The following is a 20,138-nucleotide window of genomic DNA, read 5'->3' as shown; positions in this document are numbered from 1 at the left end:
GTCCCGGTGTGGGGCATAACAAATAAAGGAGAAAAAGATAATAGATACTGCGCACCCACATCAAATGGATTTTTACATCAAGTTCAGCCATAATGGTTGTCATTTTTTAAGTATAGGTGTATGTGTGGGATAGGCCATCAATGTTTGAGCAGTGGGGTCTGAGCTACATGACCCTCGCCAGTCAGCAGAACGAAGGTGTGGTGTTATAGGTAAGAGAATCAAAAGTAGGTTACTAGGAGGCAATTTCATAACTCCCTCTGACACAGAAGATACATCTGATTTGCATAGGAAATGCAGATCTTTGGCCATCAAAGGATGTCCACTGTCTGACAAATGTGTAATTGGCTCTTTCCTCACCAAGGTGCGAGATGTGCTGATTAAGGATTTGTCACTAGGGCTGACCAAACATCCTGACCAAACATCTAAAGCTATGCAAATGGATGCCTGTGGTGTGTCTGTCTGTGGACCAGGAGAAACATGGGAGAATGGCATGGTGTTCAAAGAAAGTATGATACATCAAGGCAAACCCCGTCATAATTTATATTTGTAATGACGCACATAGCTAGTTATGATCAGGGAAAATAGCCCTCATATATATGTCAAATTCAGATCCCTACACTCAGAGGAACTACCTGGGATTGGCTATTGGCTAAAAACATGGGCCTATTATAGTGGTGTTTGATATGCCCTGGTTGGTAAATGTCTGCACAGGTGAATGCAGGTAATATTATATTTCTAGGGGATTCCTGCAAGGACACATGATCACTTTTATGTTTCTCTATAGAAATACAACTGTGTAATGGGAGGAGTACCCTTCATTATCATATGAACAGCCTCCTCTCAGTGACATCACCAGCCAGTGAACTGGAGGGAAAAAACTGGGTTTAAAATGCCATGAGAAGTGAGGGTCAGTGTCAGTCGTTGGGGATCCATATCTCGGTTGGAGTGACTGCCCATATTTTCAGCTGTCCCCACAGCCAGGATATCGCCGCTGTACATCAGTAAGGTTTTGTTCTGTTTCTTTTATCCCTTTTATTTTCATAAACTGTTTGATTGCATTGTAACTGTATGTATATTTTTTTATCTTTTATTCTGACAACTATTTTATGTATTGCACTGCACTATTGTGTATTAAATCTGAAATATTTATAAGTCTCTTCCTTGTAGTCTTACAGAACTTAATCTTCCGAAGGTGAGGAACGTTACCTGTATTTTATGTTCAATTTAGATAACCTGTGTTATAGGAACTGGTGTTAAGGGAACATAGAGACTTAGGCCCCTATTGCCTAGATAAGTATAGGTGGTGGTAGCATACTGTGGTATAAATTATTGGGGTGTTGGAAACTACGGGAGTAATTTAGCATAATCCTGTCATCTAGAGTAGGTGGGCGTGGATTTATGAGGTAAATTAATAAACTCAGTAGTGTAGTTCACCCCTGTGACGTGACCTGAGCTCGGCGATCGTCACAGATTGGTGGCAGCGGTGGGATAGTGTTATTGTCATTTACACTGTTAAAGACGTTAAGTGTTTTGTTTAAGAAATTAACCTTTACACTTAAGGGCTGGAGTATCCTTGAAAAGAATACAACAGTCCACAAGGAAGAACTCAGTGCATACTATTTGTCAGCTAACATACATACGTGCAAAACAGTTTCCCTTCCCCTTCTTGTTTTTTCTTTTCTTTCTTTTATTTTGAAAAACCGCTGATAAGATGGCAGAGGTGTATAGAAATAAGAGGAAAGATGAACTGCTAGTCCTCTGTGAGGAGAGAAGGCTGGACGGAACGAACAAAAGTAAAGTGGATCTGATCCTAGCGTTGGTGGCAGATGATACACAGCTCCACCATTCCGAGGGAACAGAGCAGGAAACTTCAGCCTCAGAGGAACGGACAGGAGACTCAAGTCAGGAACTGGCTGGGCATGGCAGTACCAGCAGTACCAGGTCTCAAAACGGTATGGAGTCTTCTCTTTCTCTAATCCTCCAGCAGATTGGCAACTGTGATCCGAATATGCGGATGCAACTGGTGATGCAAGAGCGCCAAGCAGAACGAGAAGCTGCACAACGAAAAGCAGAGCGAGAAGCTGCACAACGCCAAGCAGAGTTTGCGGAACGTCAAGCGGAGCGAGAGTATGCAGAACGCCAGGCAGAGCGGGAGTACCAGCTCAAGTTGACCCAAATGCAGCTGCCAAGTGCTTCATCCTCACCTCAGGGTGAGCCCACGGACACCGTAAACCTTAAACCCCGTCTAGAGCGTTTCCCTGTCATGGAGAAAGACGGCGATCTGGATGTTTATCTAAAAGGTTTTGAAAAGGTCTGCCGACAATTCCAACTGCCACCTGCAGACTGGGCTAAGTATCTGACTCCAGGGCTGAAAGGCAAAGCTCTGGAGGTGTTTGCAGCCCTGCCCACAACTATCGATCAAGATTATGAGGCTATTAAAAAGGCCTTAATCCAACGATTTAACCTCACCCCAGAAGTATACAGGAAACGATATCGGGCTTTGCAGCGCACGGGTACTGACAGTTACTCAGACCTGGCCGATGGACTAAAGAACCACTTCAGGCAGTGGACGCAGGGATTAGCTGTCAACACCTTTGAAGATTTGGAGGATCTGATGATCCTGGACCAGTTTCTCCACACCTGTCCTATGGAAGTACGACAGTTTATTTTGGACCGTGAGCCCAAGACCCTGGATAAAGCTGCCCAGATAGCGGATGTATATGCCGCCAACAGAGCGCCAGAGGCGCGAAAGCCTGCTGTTCCAGGCTGGAAAGGGGGAAAGCCCCCTATTAACACTTTTGCCCCTACTCGCAGATCACCAGGAGGTGTTGCCCCTGCCCCACTTCCCAGGCCTGCTGTTGATAATCGCAGGTGTTTTGGATGCAACCAAGTGGGGCATATCAGCACTGCTTGCCCAGAGAAGAGGAAAACTACCCCTTTGCCCAAACCATCTATTTTGTCCCCAGCAGTTTTGTTTGTGGGTGGGAGGGAGAGGGCATCTTGTGACAATTTACAAGCGGTCACTGTGGGCAAGACGGTTACCATGGGACTGAGGGACACTGGTGCCGAAATGACTCTTGTCCACCCAGAGCTTGTTTCTTCAGAAGACATTATCCCAGGAAAAACTCTAACTGTTTCTGGAGTTGGTGGTCTGATCCCGGCCTTACCCATGGCACGAGTTTACCTGGATTGGGGGGCGGGAAGAGGGATGATGGATGTGGGAGTGACGGATAAAATCCCCACTAATGTGTTACTAGGAACCGATCTGGGACGTTTAGTCTCCAGATATATTTCTTCAGACCATGAGGAGGACTCTAGCGTACTTGCTGCCCCATGTGTGTCACCGCAGGTAGTATATGATAATAATGAAACTGTCAATACTATGGAATGTGATGACCCTGTGTCCAGCAATGTTATAGAATTACATAATGTTACTGTGCTTAGTGATAACCTAGACTCATCTAACAATGCATTGGATATAGACTGTATAACTAGCAATGATGTAGGATGTGGGGATTGTATAGCGTCAGATAATGATTTGTGTGTAGATTTAGTAGCGGGAAACGTCATAAACATGCATGAAATCCCTGTCACATCCACACACACACCAGTTCACCAAGACGGGGAGAATGTTGTGTCCATTTCTCCTGTGACACGCAGTCAGGGTGCCTGTAACACAAACCTGTGTCTGGGTTCTGGCCCCCCTACTGTGTCTGCTGCAGAGGAAGTGGGGACAGCTGACAGCCCGCAGCCAGCGGCAGAAGTTAGTCAGAATGTGTTGCTATCAGCCAGTACAGACGCAGAATGTCAGTTGTTTCAGACGGCCCTACGCACTGACGATAGTCTGCAGAAGCTGCGACAACTGGCTGATCGGACCCCAGAGGAGGGGGACACTGAAAAAATAACCTGGGACCAGGGGAGACTGTATAGACAAAGTATTTCCACTGACCCCCAGCAGGATGCATTAAAAGACAGGCAACTAGTGGTGCCACGTCAGTTCAGGGAACAACTCCTGCGGGTGGCTCATGAGATACCACTAGCTGGTCACCTAGGGATAAGTAAGACTAAGAGTCGTTTAAAACACAATTTTTACTGGCCTGGCCTGGGGAATGATGTGACAGATTACTGCCGTTCCTGTATTGTGTGCCAAAGGATGGGGAAGTCGGGACCTGTGCACCGGGCCCCCCTCATTCCTTTGCCCATAATTGATGAGCCTTTTCGACGGATTGCTGTGGATCTGGTAGGGCCCTTGGCCATACCCAGCAGTTCTGGAAAGCGCTTTATCCTGACGGTAGTGGATTATGCCACACGTTACCCAGAAGCCATAGCATTATCCTCCATCAGGGCTGATAAGGTAGCAGACGCCCTTCTGACCATATTTTCCCGTGTAGGATTTCCCAGGGAGATGCTCACAGATCAGGGGACCCAGTTTATGTCAAATTTGATGCAGTGCCTCTGTAAGAAAATACAGGTGCAACACCTGGTGGCCAGCCCTTACCATCCTCAGACTAATGGTCTGTGTGAAAGGTTTAACGGGACCCTCAAGCAGATGCTACGAATGCTTGTGGCGTCCCAAGGGCGAGACTGGGAGCGTTATCTCCCGCACCTGCTATTTGCTTACAGAGAGGTACCGCAGGCATCAACCGGTTTCTCACCCTTTGAGCTCCTGTATGGAAGGAGGGTACGGGGACCCCTAGATCTCATGAAAGAAGCATGGGAGGGAGAATTGGTTACACCAGAGGTCTCTGTGATAGATTATGTCTTGAAATTCAGAGAGAGGATGCAGGAACTGACAGGCCTAGTACATGAGAATATGGTGCAGGCACAGGCAAGTCAGAAGAGGTGGTATGATAGGAATGCCCGAGAGAGAGTGTATGCGGTGGGTCAGAAGGTATGGGTACTGGTCCCTATGAGCCCAAACAAACTCCAGGCAGCATGGGAAGGCCCATATCCAATTCATCAACGCCTCAACGATGTGGACTACGTAGTCACGATCGATCATGTTCGCAAGAAACACAAAGTTTTTCATGTGAATATGATCAAGGCGCATTATGACCGGGATATGTGCGCTCTGCCAGTCTGCAGTTTGCCAGAGGAGGGAGAAAGTGAAACACTGCTGGATTTAGTGGCTTCCGCAAAGGAGATAGGATCCATTGAGGATGCCGTAGTCAATTCACAGCTGTCTGAGGGTCAGAAGTTCCAGCTGCAGGAGGTACTTAACCCCTTCCTTGCCACTTTTACAGGGAGACCTGGGAGAACTCCGCTAGCAACTCACCATGTAGACACGGGGCATCACCAACCTGTTAGGCAAGCAGCTTATAGAGTTTCCCTAGAAGTGAGGGCTGACATGAAGAAAGAAATAGAGGAAATGTTAGGGCTGGGCGTGATCCAGGAGTCTCAAAGTGCCTGGGCATCACCTGTAGTGCTTGTCCCCAAAAAGGACAAGACAACACGATTTTGCGTGGACTACAGGAAGTTGAATACCATCACTGTGTTTGATGCGTATCCAATGCCCCGCATAGATGAGCTTTTGGATCAGCTAGCCGGTGCCCGGTACCTAACAATTATGGATTTAAGTCGGGGGTATTGGCAAATCCCTATGTCCGTGGAAGCGCAGGAGAGGTCCGCTTTCATCACCCCCTTTGGACTCTATGAGTCCAAGGTAATGCCCTTTGGTATGAAAAATGCTCCTGCCACCTTCCAGCGCTTGGTGAACAAGCTGTTAGAGAAGTTTGAAGGGTTTGCTGTCGCTTACCTGGATGACATTGCTGTATTCAGTCAGACCTGGGAGGATCACCTGACCCACCTGTCACAGGTGCTCAGGCGTATCCAGGATGCAGGACTGACCATCAAGCCTGGAAAGTGTCAAATCGGCATGACCGAAGTGCAGTACCTCGGGCACAAGGTGGGTGGAGGGACACTAAAGCCAGAGCCAGGAAAGGTTGATGCAATTTCTGCCTGGCCCACTCCTAAGACCAAAAAACAGGTTATGTCCTTTTTGGGGACCGCAGGATACTATAGAAAGTTTGTTCCTAACTATAGTTCCCTAGCAAAACCTTTGACAGACCTCACAAAGAAGAAACAGCCTCAAATAGTTAATTGGACTGCCGACTGCGAGAGTTCTCTGTCAGCTTTAAAAGCTGCCCTTGCTAGCTCCCCAGTCTTGCAAAGCCCGGATTTCACTCGTAAGTTTGTGGTGCAGACTGACGCCAGCGCCTATGGGCTAGGCGCAGTGCTCAGCCAGGTAAATCCAGAAGGGCATGAACATCCAATAATGTATTTGAGCAGAAAGCTTCTACCGAGGGAGGTTGCGTATGCCACTGTAGAGAAGGAATGTTTGGCCATTGTATGGGCCTTGCAGAAATTACAGGCATACCTCTATGGGCGCAGATTTACCGTAGTGACCGACCACAACCCACTTAGTTGGTTGCACAGGGTAGCAGGTCATAACGGGAAGCTGCTGAGATGGAGTTTAGCCTTGCAACAATATGATTTCACTATCCAGCACAAAAAGGGCAGTGAGCATGGCAACGCAGATGGGTTATCGCGCCAGGGGGAAGCTGCGGAGATCGGCTTGGGATATTGATGGCTATATCAATGATCCCATGCCATGTCTTAAGGGGGGAGGTGTGGTGTTATAGGTAAGAGAATCAAAAGTAGGTTACTAGGAGGCAATTTTATAACTCCCTCTGACACAGAAGATACATCTGATTTGCATAGGAAATGCAGATCTTTGGCCATCAAAGGATGTCCACTGTCTGACAAATGTTTAATTGGCTCTTTCCTCACCAAGGTGCGAGATGTGCTGATTAAGGATTTGTCACTAGGGCTGACCAAACATCCTGACCAAACATCTAAAGCTATGCAAATGGATGCCTGTGGTGTGTCTGTCTGTGGACCAGGAGAAACATGGGAGAATGGCATGGTGTTCAAAGAAAGTATGATACATCAAGGCAAACCCCGTCATAATTTATATTTGTAATGACGCACATAGCTAGTTATGATCAGGGAAAATAGCCCTCATATATATGTCAAATTCAGATCCCTACACTCAGAGGAACTACCTGGGATTGGCTATTGGCTAAAAACATGGGCCTATTATAGTGGTGTTTGATATGCCCTGGTTGGTAAATGTCTGCACAGGTGAATGCAGGTAATATTATATTTCTAGGGGATTCCTGCAAGGACACATGATCACTTTTATGTTTCTCTATAGAAATACAACTGTGTAATGGGAGGAGTACCCTTCATTATCATATGAACAGCCTCCTCTCAGTGACATCACCAGCCAGTGAACTGGAGGGAAAAAACTGGGTTTAAAATGCCATGAGAAGTGAGGGTCAGTGTCAGTCGTTGGGGATCCATATCTCGGTTGGAGTGACTGCCCATATTTTCAGCTGTCCCCACAGCCAGGATATCGCCGCTGTACATCAGTAAGGTTTTGTTCTGTTTCTTTTATCCCTTTTATTTTCATAAACTGTTTGATTGCATTGTAACTGTATGTATATTTTTTTATCTTTTATTCTGACAACTATTTTATGTATTGCACTGCACTATTGTGTATTAAATCTGAAATATTTATAAGTCTCTTCCTTGTAGTCTTACAGAACTTAATCTTCCGAAGGTGAGGAACGTTACCTGTATTTTATGTTCAATTTAGATAACCTGTGTTATAGGAACTGGTGTTAAGGGAACATAGAGACTTAGGCCCCTATTGCCTAGATAAGTATAGGTGGTGGTAGCATACTGTGGTATAAATTATTGGGGTGTTGGAAACTACGGGAGTAATTTAGCATAATCCTGTCATCTAGAGTAGGTGGGCGTGGATTTATGAGGTAAATTAATAAACTCAGTAGTGTAGTTCACCCCTGTGACGTGACCTGAGCTCGGCGATCGTCACAGAAGGGACTGCAGAACTTTCTGAATGGGGCTGAACCGTAGTACCAGGCCCAGCCACTAGTACAGCTTCTATGCCTGGATAAACAATGAAAGGTCTAATTTAACAGGCAACATAGTTTGAGTATAGGAATGGCAAGAACTTTTAACCCCTTAGTGACCAACCTATTTTAGTCCCTAATGACCAAGCTATTTTTTTCATTTTTCTATAGTCGCATTCAAAGCTCTATAACTTTTTTATTTTTACGTCCACATAGCTGTATGATGACTTGTTTTTTTGCGGGATTAGTTGTATTATTTAATGGCACCATTTTGGGGTACATATAAATTTTTGATTAACTTATATTAACTTTTTTTGGGGGGGATTATAAAAAAACCTGAAATTCCGCCACTGTTCTATGCGTTTTAAATTCACGCCGTTTACAGTGCGGCAAAAAATTACATGTTATCTTTATTGTATGGTTCGGTACGATTACGGCGATACCACATATGTAGAGTTTTTTTATGTTTTATGACTTTTGCACAATAAAAACTCTTTTGAACTAAAACTATTTGTTTTTGCATCGTTGCTTTCCAAGAGCCGTAATTTTTTTTATTTTTCCGTCAATGTAGTGATTTTTTTGGGCTTGTTTTTTGCGGGACGAGACGTAGCTTAGATTGGTACTGTTTTGGGTTACATGGGACTTATTGATTAACTTTTATTATGACTTTTTCGGGGGCAATGGAAAAAAATTGCAATTTCGCCTTTGTTTTTTGCAGTTTTTTTTACAGTGTTCACCTTGCAGTTTAGCTTTATTTTTTTGGGTCATTATGGTCCCGGTGATAGCATATGTGTGAACTTTTATTTATTTATTTATTTACACTTTTACTAAATAAAACCACTTTTTATGGAAAAAATAAATTTTTGTATTTTTTACTGTAATCTTTATTAATCATTTTTATTTCACATTTACTACTTATTTTTCTTCCCACTAGGGGACTTTACTATCTCTTAATCGCAGATATAATGCTCTGGTATAATTAGTATACCAGAGCATTATTGCCTGTAAGTGTAAAACGGACAGGCATCTATTAGAACGTGCCTCCGACACTTCCTAATAGGTACATACCAAGGGCAGACCTTGGGGCCTCTATCAGGCCCCCAGCTGCCATGACACCCCATCGATTGCATTTGCGGGCCGCCGATGGGTGAGAGAGGGAGCTGGCTCCCTCTGTAAATGATTTAAATGCCGCGGTCGCTATTGACCACGGCATTTAATGGGTTAAACAACAGCCATGATAGAAGTAAACTTCGATCGCGACCATTGGAGCAGGAGCCCGGCTGTGATAAGACAGCCGAGCACCCGCTCCAGCCTGCATGGGAGACCCGTGCAGGACATAAACTAGGCTGCTGTGAAAAGGCGACAGCCTAGCTTAAGGCCCCTTAGTGACCACCGTGAAAAGGCATAATGGTGGTCACTAAGGGGTTAAATAAGTTAAATATAGTATTACAGGAATATACATTGAGACCTCGAGAGCCCTTTCAATCAGTAGAATGAGGGGCACAATGCTTTAGTCAATAATGCTGAGCTGCAGTACAAGGCACAGTCACATGTGCGTATGTGCTGATGTGTATGGAAAACATTGATGGGGCCAGAATGGTCCAGAAAGTGCAGCAACCCCTTTATTCTACTGATCAGCTGGGGTCCCAGGTGTTGGACCCATACCAAAAATGCAAGGATGGCCTATCCTAAAGTTACAGTTAGGTCCAGAATTATTTGGACAGTGGCACAATCTTCATGATTTGGGCTCTGCTGCCACCACATTGGATTTGAGATGAAACAACTGAGATGCAATTGAAGTGTAGACTTTCAGGTTTAATTCAAGGGGTTAAACAAAAATATCCTGTAAAACGTTTAAGAATTGCAACCATTTTTCTACACATCCTCCTCATTTCAGGGGCTCAAAAAAGTAATTGGATAAATTAACATTACCATAAATAAAATATTTTTTCTTTTTTTTACTTTGTAAAGAATCCTTTGCCGGCAATGACTGCCTGAAGTCTGGAACCCATGGACATCAACAATCGCTGGGTTTCCTCCTTTGTGATGCTTTGCCTGGCCTTTACTGCAGCTGTCTTCAGTTGTTGCTTGTTTGTGGGTCTTTCTGCCTTAAGTTTTGTCTTAAGCAAGTGAAATTCAGCTCGATCGGGTTGAGATCTGGTGACTGACTTGGCCATTGCAGAATATTCCACTTCTTTACCTTAAAAAACTCCTGCGTTGCATTCGCAGTTTGTTTTGGGTCGATGTCCATCTGTATTACGGAGCGACGTTCAATCAGCCTTGCTGCATTTGGTTGAATCTAAGGAGAAAGTAAATCCCTGAACACTTCAGAATTCATCCGGCTGCTTCTGTCTTCAGTCATCAATACACACTAGTGAACAGTGCCTTTGGCAGCCATGCATGCACATGCCATCACACTGCCTCCACCATGTTTTACAGAGGATGTGGTGTGCTTTGGATCATGAGCCGTTCCAAGCCTTATCCATACTTTCTTCCTCCCATCATTCTGGTACAGGTTGATCTCAGTTTCATGCTGTTCCAGAACTGGGTTGGCTTCTTTAGCTGTTGTTTGGCAAAGTCTACTCTTACCTTTCTATTTTGAGGCTGATTAATGGTTTGCACCTAGTGGTGACAGCTGGTCTCCTGCAAATTCCAACCGAAATATATCGTCTGACTCAACTGCTCTCTCCCTCCCTTCTCTATGTTAAAGATAGCAGCAGTGAAAAGACGTTTTGCACAGCAGCTAAGAGTATAGAGAAAGCAGGAGATCAGCTGTCTACAGGAGTTACACAGGTTCTACAGCCAATTGGAAGACATTTTTATTGAATACTATTTAGAAAGTTGCTTAATTTTGCATTTAGGAAGCAAATGAACAATAAAAAAAAAGTTCAGTTAAAAGGTGTACATAGCCTCTAAAAACCTTTTTTTTTTTTTAAATAATAATAATAATTTGCCAATAATTATACATTGTTGAGTGTGTTAGGGTTAATAGATAAGATCTTTGCTGATGATACAGGAATACAAATGTTCTCACTTGTGTTTTCTCCTGTATTTGACAAAAATAGTTGTGCAGATTTTTCTTTGCTAAGGTGTTAATAAGGCATTCCTTCACAAAGGTGGTATAACCTAGATTCATACATTTGATGCTATCTTTGGAGACCTCCTACAACAATCCTCAGGAAATTATTAGCAGATTTAGGCTCGCCTTACATTATTCACAAGTTGTCATTTTATTTGTTAAGCAAATTTTCTGAATATTCGTTAAAGCAACACATTCCATTTAATTGCTATTTAATATGCATCCAGTGATCTGTCTTCGTATATTGCATAATCCTTGCACAGAAATATGACAGGAAATACAGAATCTTATGTATGTACATCAGACATTAGTGAGGGTGAGACCAATAATACAAATGAGTTCATTATGCAAGAAATGAGACATTTTATAAATATTAATACAACAGTATCCTTTAAGATTAATCATCATCCATTTAACTTGCACTGTGATAAAAGGACGACTTGGTTGTGTAGATATGTCTTTTGGAAGGTTTTATCAGGAGGATTACTAACTAAGTTACTGTTTCTCATACATAATCACAGTGAATTACTGTTAGTCAAATATTCATAAGATAATGTTGTATGTAAATATTGCAGTTAAAATTTATATTTTGACCTCATAATTCATTCTAAGAAAAATAAAATGTAGTGAAACACCTATTTTATGTTTTTCTATGTAAATGGAAATGTACAATAAAGAAAAGGGTAAGAAGATGGCATTGATGCACTAAGAATGCTGAACTAGAAGACACAACTGTACCCACTAAATAGGCGTCCAAATTTACCTTTACGTGGCTATAAATTGGGTATTTATGTACTGAGTTTGGTTCTGGGGATGTATATATGTACTGAGCTAGGTTCTAGTGCTGTATTTATGTACTGAGCTTGGTTCTGGGGCTGTATTTATGTAATGAGCTTGGTTCTTTGGCTGTATTTATGTACTGATCTTTCTTCTGGTATTGTATATATCTACTGAACTTGGTTCTAGTGCTGTATTTATGTACTGAGGTTGGTTCTGGTATTGTATGTATGTACTGAGCTTGGTTCTGGGAATGTATATATGTATGAGCTTGGTTCTAGTGCTGTATTTATGTACTGAGCTTTGTTGTGGTACTGTATATATGTACTGAGCTTGGTTCTGGTGCTGTATTTATGTAGAGCTCGGCTCTGGTGATGTATATATGTACTGAGCTCGGTTCGGGGGATGTATCTATGTATTGAGCTTGGTTCTGGAGCCATATATGTCAGAGCTTGGTTCTGGAGCTGTAATTATATAGAATATATTTATAATAACAAAATTGCAGGGCAGATGGAATTGTTCTCAATTCATTGTATATTTCATGAGAACCTGTCTGGTAGTTTTAACCCCTTGAACCGCCACCTTGCGGTAATACATGACCTGACAATATTTCCAAATGTATGTTTTTTTTCAGATGCAGCAAAATCTTTAAAATCCACTTTTAAAATGGCGCACACTATATGCTAATTACTCATTAAAGGGTCATGGGGTGGTTGCCGCTATCCTGAAGAGTCACAAAGTCCTGCCTCCAAACCCAACTTTTCATGTTTGATTGACATCTCCCTGGCTGATACAACTTTCTCGGATGCGCCACTGCCTTGTGGCACTATACACAAGGGGGGGCTGTGTGGCACTATATACAAGGGGGAGCTGTGTGGCACTATACACAAGGGGACAATGTGTGGCACTATACACAAGGGGGAGCTGTGTGGCACTATACACAAGGGGGAGCTGAGTGGCACTATACACATGGGGGAGCTGTGTGGCACTATATACAAGGGGCTGTGTGGCAGTACTAAATGGGGCTGTGTGGCACTATCTACTAGGGGATCTGTATGGCACTATTTACAAGGGGGAGGGCTGTGGCTCTATCTACAGGGGGCTGTGTGTGGCACAACCTACAGGGGTCTGTGTGTGACACTATCTACTAAGGGGGGCTGTGCGGCACTATCTACTAAGGGGGGGCAACGTGGCACTATATACAAGGGAGGAGGACTGTGTGGCACTATATACCGTGGGAGCTGTATAGCGCTATATACAGGGGGGGCTTTATGGCGATATCTACAGGGGGGCTGTATGGCCCTATCTACAAGGGGGATGTTGGGGGCGCTATCTACAAGTGGGGTGTGACACTGTCTATAGGTGGGGCTGTATAGCACTGTTTACAGGGGGGCTGTATGGCACATTCTACAGGGGGCACTATCTATAAGGGGGGCTGCTTGTGGCATATGGGGGGGGGCTCCGGTCAAGCGTTTGCTATGGGGCCCAGTCTTTCCTAGTTACGCCCCTGGGTTCTGCCCTTTTCTGTTCCAGCATGACTGTGCCCCAGTGCGCAAAGCGAGGTCCATAAAGGCATGGTGGGGTGAGTTTGGTGTGGAAGAACTTCACTGGCCACACAGAGTCCTGACCTCAAACCCATCCAACACCTTTGGGATGAACTAGAACAGAGATTGTGAGCCCGGCCCTCTCCTCCAACATCAATGTCTGACCTCACAAATGTTCTTTTGGATAAGTGGACAAAAATTCCCACAGACAAACTCGGAAATCTTGTAGAAAGCTGTAAAAGTGGAGGGGGGGACTATTAAATTGTTTTAGCTGAAAACGGGGGACCAACTCCTTCTTAATGCCTATGGATTTAGAGTGGGATTTGATCAAAGCTCAGGTAGGTGTAATGTGTAGATTTCCCTATACTTTTGTCCATATAGCGTACCTCAGACCATGTTTTCCCCTAGAAGGACAGTCTTTAGACAGAGTGTGATGTATGGCAAGCCACACATAACTTTGCAGCCCTGTAACATTGTGATGAATGCAATTCGGACTCAAATTCATGTGGCTGTGTGCATGATGGCTTAGGCTAATAAGGCCGGTTTGAGATGACTATAGTGTGACAGTGTTATAGCATCAGTATCATGGAGTAAAACCTGTAGAACAGCAGTACAAATGTTATTACGCCTACATGTAGAATTTTTTATTGAAGAAAAAGGAGAAATGCTACATATTTTACCTGCAATCTTACTTTTATTTAAATCAACTCCGTGTTCCAAGGACTAAAAAATAATCATTCTAGCACAAACTTCAAAGACCCTTCACATAATGTCACTATTAATCCTTCACAATATGTGACTTTTCTCTATTAAATCTTTGTCATGTAATTTACCTCCTGAAGTTTAGCTTCCCACAAACCGTCTCTACAGTTCACAGTATAATCGAGGATGATTCGTTTTGCCTGAGCTAATCCTCTGATTGCAATAACATTTTATCTCACGCTACAAAGCTTTCATATAGGAGAGATTTAAAAATATGATAGCAAAATACGTAAGGAACAACTAATAGAAGTTTAGGTGTCGGCATCCCCCATCCAATCCCCTAAACTAAATTTAATGGCTATTTAAAATATGAAATATTTGTCAAAATGAGTGATATTCTTTATAAGAACATCATCTACCCCTGACAATGCAATATCAACTTGTATTTAAAGCCTGAGAAGGTTAATGTACAAATTTGTAGTCGAGTAAAGGGGTGAAGTGGTGACCAGTTCTAAGGAACAGCACATAAGAGCCTTCACCCTTAGGTTCTGCAAGCAGATATGCTACAAGGGAGTTCGCAGGTTACATCCTGATAAGTTCCCGATGGTGGCAGCTTCCAGATGGCACAGGTGGGGTTGCCCGAGTCAGGATCAGCACCAGTAACCAGTGGCTGGAGTTGGCAGGCTAAAGTAAGAAAACTCAGCACGCCTAAAATAATATAAAATCACAATCACTTACGAGGCCTGCTTAGTGGACAGGTTCTTTCGGATCCGATGCTCATGTTTTCGGAGCCAATCAGATGTCTCTCCACCTCTGCTCCTACTTTTATTAAATGCATGCAGCCTTACAGACAAGAGAAGATAAGAGAAAGAGACTGCTGCTACATCCCCCTCCTGCCTGTCTTCTATTTGCTGTATTACTCTAGATTGATTTTTATTCGGTCCTGTGGAGGTTGTTGAAAACTTACAGATAGCTTTAAGGCAGGGACAAGAGGATCAACCGGCTTCTGGAAGGTAAGGGAAATGGCACTTTTTTTTCCTAACAAGTTATATTACAAAGTTTAATGTATTAAAATCTACTATTGATTTATAGAAATAAAAAAAAAATGTATGTATGGTAAGCGTGAGGCCTAAGTAGAAACAGAACTAGTATAAGATTCAAGAGATGGGTGGTAGCCAAGCCAGGAGACGTAACTAGAAGCAAATACAGAAGGATATGAACCACAACAAGAAAAATATGAATGGAGCATCAGGTGGCGTCATTGGGTGGCATGAGTTGCCAGTAGATAAAATGCAACTACTAGAGAAGTCAGATGGTTGGAATGAATGATGGGGGGAGTTAGGGCTAATGACTACAGATGAGCGAACTGATTCTACACAACATGAATTCAGTCCAAATTTCTCAAACACTTTGGATTCAATGAGTGTGAAATTCCAAAGCGCACAAATTGTGGTAAAATGGCAGCAGCCGGTGAGGACTGACCGCCATTTTGCAGATTAGAAAAAGGATCACATTACCTCAGGCAGGCTTCCCTATAATGCCTTGCATTAAAAGGGGTTGAATACAGTCCTAGTAGATATCAGAGAGTCAGACATGAGTTTTTAGGGCAATTGGGGCACTTACGATTGCGAATTTATTCAGACCAAATTGAATCAGACCTGAAATGAACTGCAGGAAATTTGCTCATCTCTACCACTAACACATATCTTACGTAATATAATGTACAGATTGTGTGATATAGTTCTTTAAAACGAATATTTTATTGGTTGTGGAATACGTTCAGATTGTAGAACCGTGTTCTTCCTTCATTCGACAGTAAATATATGTATAGAATTGGTACATGGAGGTTCACTGGGAAATACTGTACATAGATTTTATTTTACACTTGGACATAGGAGAAAGCAGCATTGTTAAAAATGATACATCAAGCTAAAGATTGTGTATCTCTAAGTTATTGACTGTTCTATAGAGCTGCGGCGTTCAGCAGTGCATTAGCTTTGTTTCCAGGAGTAATGATATGGAATGTGTACCTAGCGTTCTAATTAAAACTTATGGTCATTCATCTATCTAATTGCTACAATGCCCTCCAGGAACATTTCATCCCAGCTGTACCATTCTTCTTTCGCCTCACCAACTTACTTTGAAAGCATGTGGATGTTGGCCAAGATGTGCAATGAATAATGTACTGACAATGATATCTTACCAGAAACATCATTATTGGGTGAAAAACTGAAGAGGTCAGATAAAGGAGTACTACTTCTTACAGGTCTTGAATGCTAATTCAAACGATCAGATACACAGTACACAATGCTGAGCCCCTTCTCATTAATGAGCCCCTGTTAATGTAGAAGTCTAAAAAAAATAAGATATGCTTATACTGTATATATTAGAATAAAGTTTGTCAATGTAGCAGTGCTTAGTTTGTAATTTGCCACAATTCATCCTTTGTGTCATGTCCTGAGCGAACAATATGCCCACGGATATTTAGGGCAAATAGACGTTCTAGCGTGGGTGAGAGCAGAAAGCTACTAAAATGAGGAACTTTCGACCTATCTGGTACATGGTCACCCAATTACTTGCATTCGGAGTAGGTGTTAGGTGCAGCTCTTATCACTAGGGGTTACAGCAGCTGGATACCCAATAATCAGCTCATCGCCAGGGAGCTACATTTAAAAAGTGTGTTGTGCTTTGGACATGCAGGTTGTGAATTGGTCAATCCCTACCTGTTAGAAGGGGCCGTTGACAATAAGCATATCACAAAGTGTCCCCCTACTGGGACTCCTCAGCTGTAATCTGAGTGGGAACCTAACAATAAGGGTTACATTTTTCTGCAGCGCCTCCACAGGGTAAATGAAGCATCACACACACACACACACACACACAATACAGTACTACTACGAACTTGTATGTAAAGGATTGCACTAATTATTCCCATGGTTTACAGTAGTTATGGTTTGCAATCCACCAGCAAAATTGGTGAAGTTAGAGTCAAAGTAGACCACATACAGTTCTGCACAGGGAACCCCTGCTGTCTATGTGTCTGTGGCGCCATTCATTCAGATTAAATAGACAGACATATCAATTTCTTGTCTCTCATTATCATCCATTATATAAATAATGTGGATAAATGATGTAATATCAGTTTTATGTAGATTCTTAGTTTACAAACCCCACTGTTACCATAAAGATGGAAAAGAGAATACATAATAACATTGTACTGAGCTTGTGCTTTGTAGCATTATTAAATATAGAAACCAGCAATTTCTGCACTGTACCTGAACCTTTTATCTCAATAGGCTCCAAAGTTAGGTTTGCTATTTCTAATCCATTTATATTAGGTGCAGTTAAATAAGAGTCATTTATGAGCTCTGCGGATATCAAATATACAGCTATTAGTCTATATTATTACACTTTGCCCCCACATATCCATCTCTGCAAATTTCTATCATATCAAAACAATATAAACTAAACATTAAGTTATAGGAAAATTGTTTTTACAAACTAATACAGTGTGGACATTAAAAAAAAAGGTTTAATAGGTGAAATTAGGCATTTTTCGGTTTTTAATTTTCACTTTTTCCTCCCTACCTACCAAAAGCCATACTTTTTTTATTTTTCCATCTACAGCCGTATAAAGTAGTTTTTTGCGGGACGAGTTGTAGTTTTTCATGGTACTATTTGTTGTACAATATATTGTACTGGGAGACTGGAAAACATTTCTTTGCGGAGTGCAATGTGTGATTCCTCTATTATTTTTTGTGTTTCGTTTTGAAGGCGTTCACCCTTTGGTAAAAATGACATTCTGCAGGTCAAAACGATTAAGGTAATTCCAAATTTATATAGATTTTTCCATGTTTTACTACTTTTACAAGGAAAAAACGAATTGCTAAAAACACCATTTTCTGAGAGTTATAACTTTTTCTGTCTTTTTTTTTTCAAGTTGTCATTTTTATTTGTACCATTTCTTGGTACATAAGACTTTTTGATCACTTTTTATTACATTGTTTTGTGGGAGAAGAGGTGAAGAAACAGCGATTCTTGCGTTCTAAAATTTTTTTCTCTGCTGCGTTCACCGTGCGGGTTACATAACATTGTATTGTAATAGTTGCAACTCCTAAGGACGTGGCGATACTAGTTATGTTAATTTTTTTAGATAGCTTTTGGGGCGAAATGGACAAGTTTTTTTTTAACTTTTAATATGTAAAATATTTTATACATATAAAAAAAACGTTATTTTACTGTAAATTTGACTTTTTTAATTAGTCCCACTAACCAGCTGTTGTTAAATCACTTTCACAATATACTGCAATACTAATGTATTACAGTATATCATTATTTTTTCAGGCTCTTATGCCATGCCTTTGGCAGGACTTAGTAGGATCACAAAGATAGCAGACCTCGGGGAATTCATCAGGCCCCCAGGCTGCCATGACAACCATCGGCACTCCGCGTTCGCGTATCGCAGGGGTCTGATGGGACGTTGGTGAGGGTCGCCTCCCTCTTTCTAACGGCGTAGATGCCAGAATTGCTATTGAATGCAGCATTTAAGATACAGCCAACATGCTGAACATATGGAGTGGGCTCAGCGCGTGAGCCGGTCCATACTCTACCCCCCCCAACTTCCGCCATATATATATATATATATATATATTTACGGTAGATGTCAGGAAGAGGTTAAAAGGCTTGTCGACTATTGGGCTAAACACACCCTGTGTAGTCTGATCGTGCAGTCATACTTCCTCCCATCTATTCCTTGCTTACCTACCAAATATACATTAGAAGGAAGCATGGGGCTGATGCAAGAAAATATGACTATAGACTCTAATTATTACGGGGTTTTTCAATAGTTGACTGCGCTATTGATTTCCGCCAAAACAACGGGAACCTTACGTAACGGAGACAAATGGAAACCATTAGCAACGGAAGCATTACCATTGAAATCAAACGGAAGCTATGGATTCCATTTGCCTTTGCGTTAATGGGTTCCTCCGATGGAAAAGTCTAGAGGTACCCATCAACCAAACCAAACGCTGACGTGAACACACCTTAAATTCAAAAGTGACAATCAATATGTCTGTACTTTCTGTTGTCACTTTTGCAAAAATGTCTGCCACAACTGAATATAAAAAAATGACAATATCTCTGCAGCTAAATGTAACATAATAAAACAAAACTTTAGCTCACACTCTTACTTCTGATTTATGAATACGGTAAATAGCGCATGTTGGCTCAATATCTTCTGTAATGTGATTACATCATTGGTGAGAACATTTTTGAGTACTTGGGTCGAGGTCAAAAACTAGAAAAGCTGATTTTACAAAGCAGCCAAAATTATTATCCGAGATGTTGGATGGATATGTTCCTATACAGAAGGTAGAAAGGATGGTTGGGAGGGATGAGCAGAATTTGTTATTCTCAAACTTTTCTTCATATTTTATAAATGTAATCTATTCTCATTTGCACCTTAAATACTGGACCATAGTATTCTGTTTCCTATTGTTTAAATATAAAATTATAAATTTATACTAAATATACCCACATATGTACCAATCCTGTTCTTTGACCAAATAGTTAAACATGGTGTTCAACTTGAATAGACAGCTCTGATAAGATAAGTATTCTGCTCATTACTCCAAATGTATGGATCTATTTTTGCTTAAATTTAACCTTTTAGTAAAGAACAAAACAGACCACAGGGATGGACTGACTGTTAGGGCAGAGTCCAGGAGCCCATCGTGAGAAGTCAGAAGCATTAACGTTGAAATGCAGGGTCTGAAACAATGCAAATAAACAAGAGATACACAAAATTCTGCTCAAAAGCATTATGTTAAGACCTGTGCACACGACCGTAGTATTTAGTCGTAATTAGGGATCTGTAATTACGGATAATCTGCGGACCCGCTCATTTTTATAAGCCACTGACACATTTCCGTATATTTCCGAATGTAATTTATTTACGAATGTAATGCGTAGCTGTCTGTAATTGCGGAAGCGTTGCTATATGACAGCAGGGGTTTTCCTAATAAAATGACGCCTGAGCGATCATGTGACCTTTTCAAGAGGTTAGGACATGTTAGTGACATCATTTGTAGCCCCCTT

At 42.0% G+C, this 20,138-nt stretch overlaps 1 protein-coding gene across 1 annotated transcript in view; it reads left to right on the top strand.

Annotated features, from left to right (window-relative positions):
• Positions 1-1,651: 1,651 nt before the first annotated feature.
• Positions 1,652-20,138, top strand: part of LOC142760567 (uncharacterized) — a 115,314-nt gene continuing 96,827 nt past the window's right edge. The window contains exon 1 of the mRNA XM_075863756.1: positions 1,652-3,349. Coding sequence (XP_075719871.1) covers positions 1,712-3,349 — 1,638 coding nt within the window. The 5' untranslated portion in view covers positions 1,652-1,711. The remainder of the gene's footprint in view (positions 3,350-20,138) is intronic.

The sequence above is a fragment of the Rhinoderma darwinii genome, chromosome 4 (genome assembly GCF_050947455.1).
Source record: "Rhinoderma darwinii isolate aRhiDar2 chromosome 4, aRhiDar2.hap1, whole genome shotgun sequence".
Lineage (NCBI taxonomy): Eukaryota > Metazoa > Chordata > Amphibia > Anura > Rhinodermatidae > Rhinoderma > Rhinoderma darwinii.
Note: the sequence above shows the minus strand (reverse complement) of the source record. Positions and strands in the feature narration are given on the sequence as shown.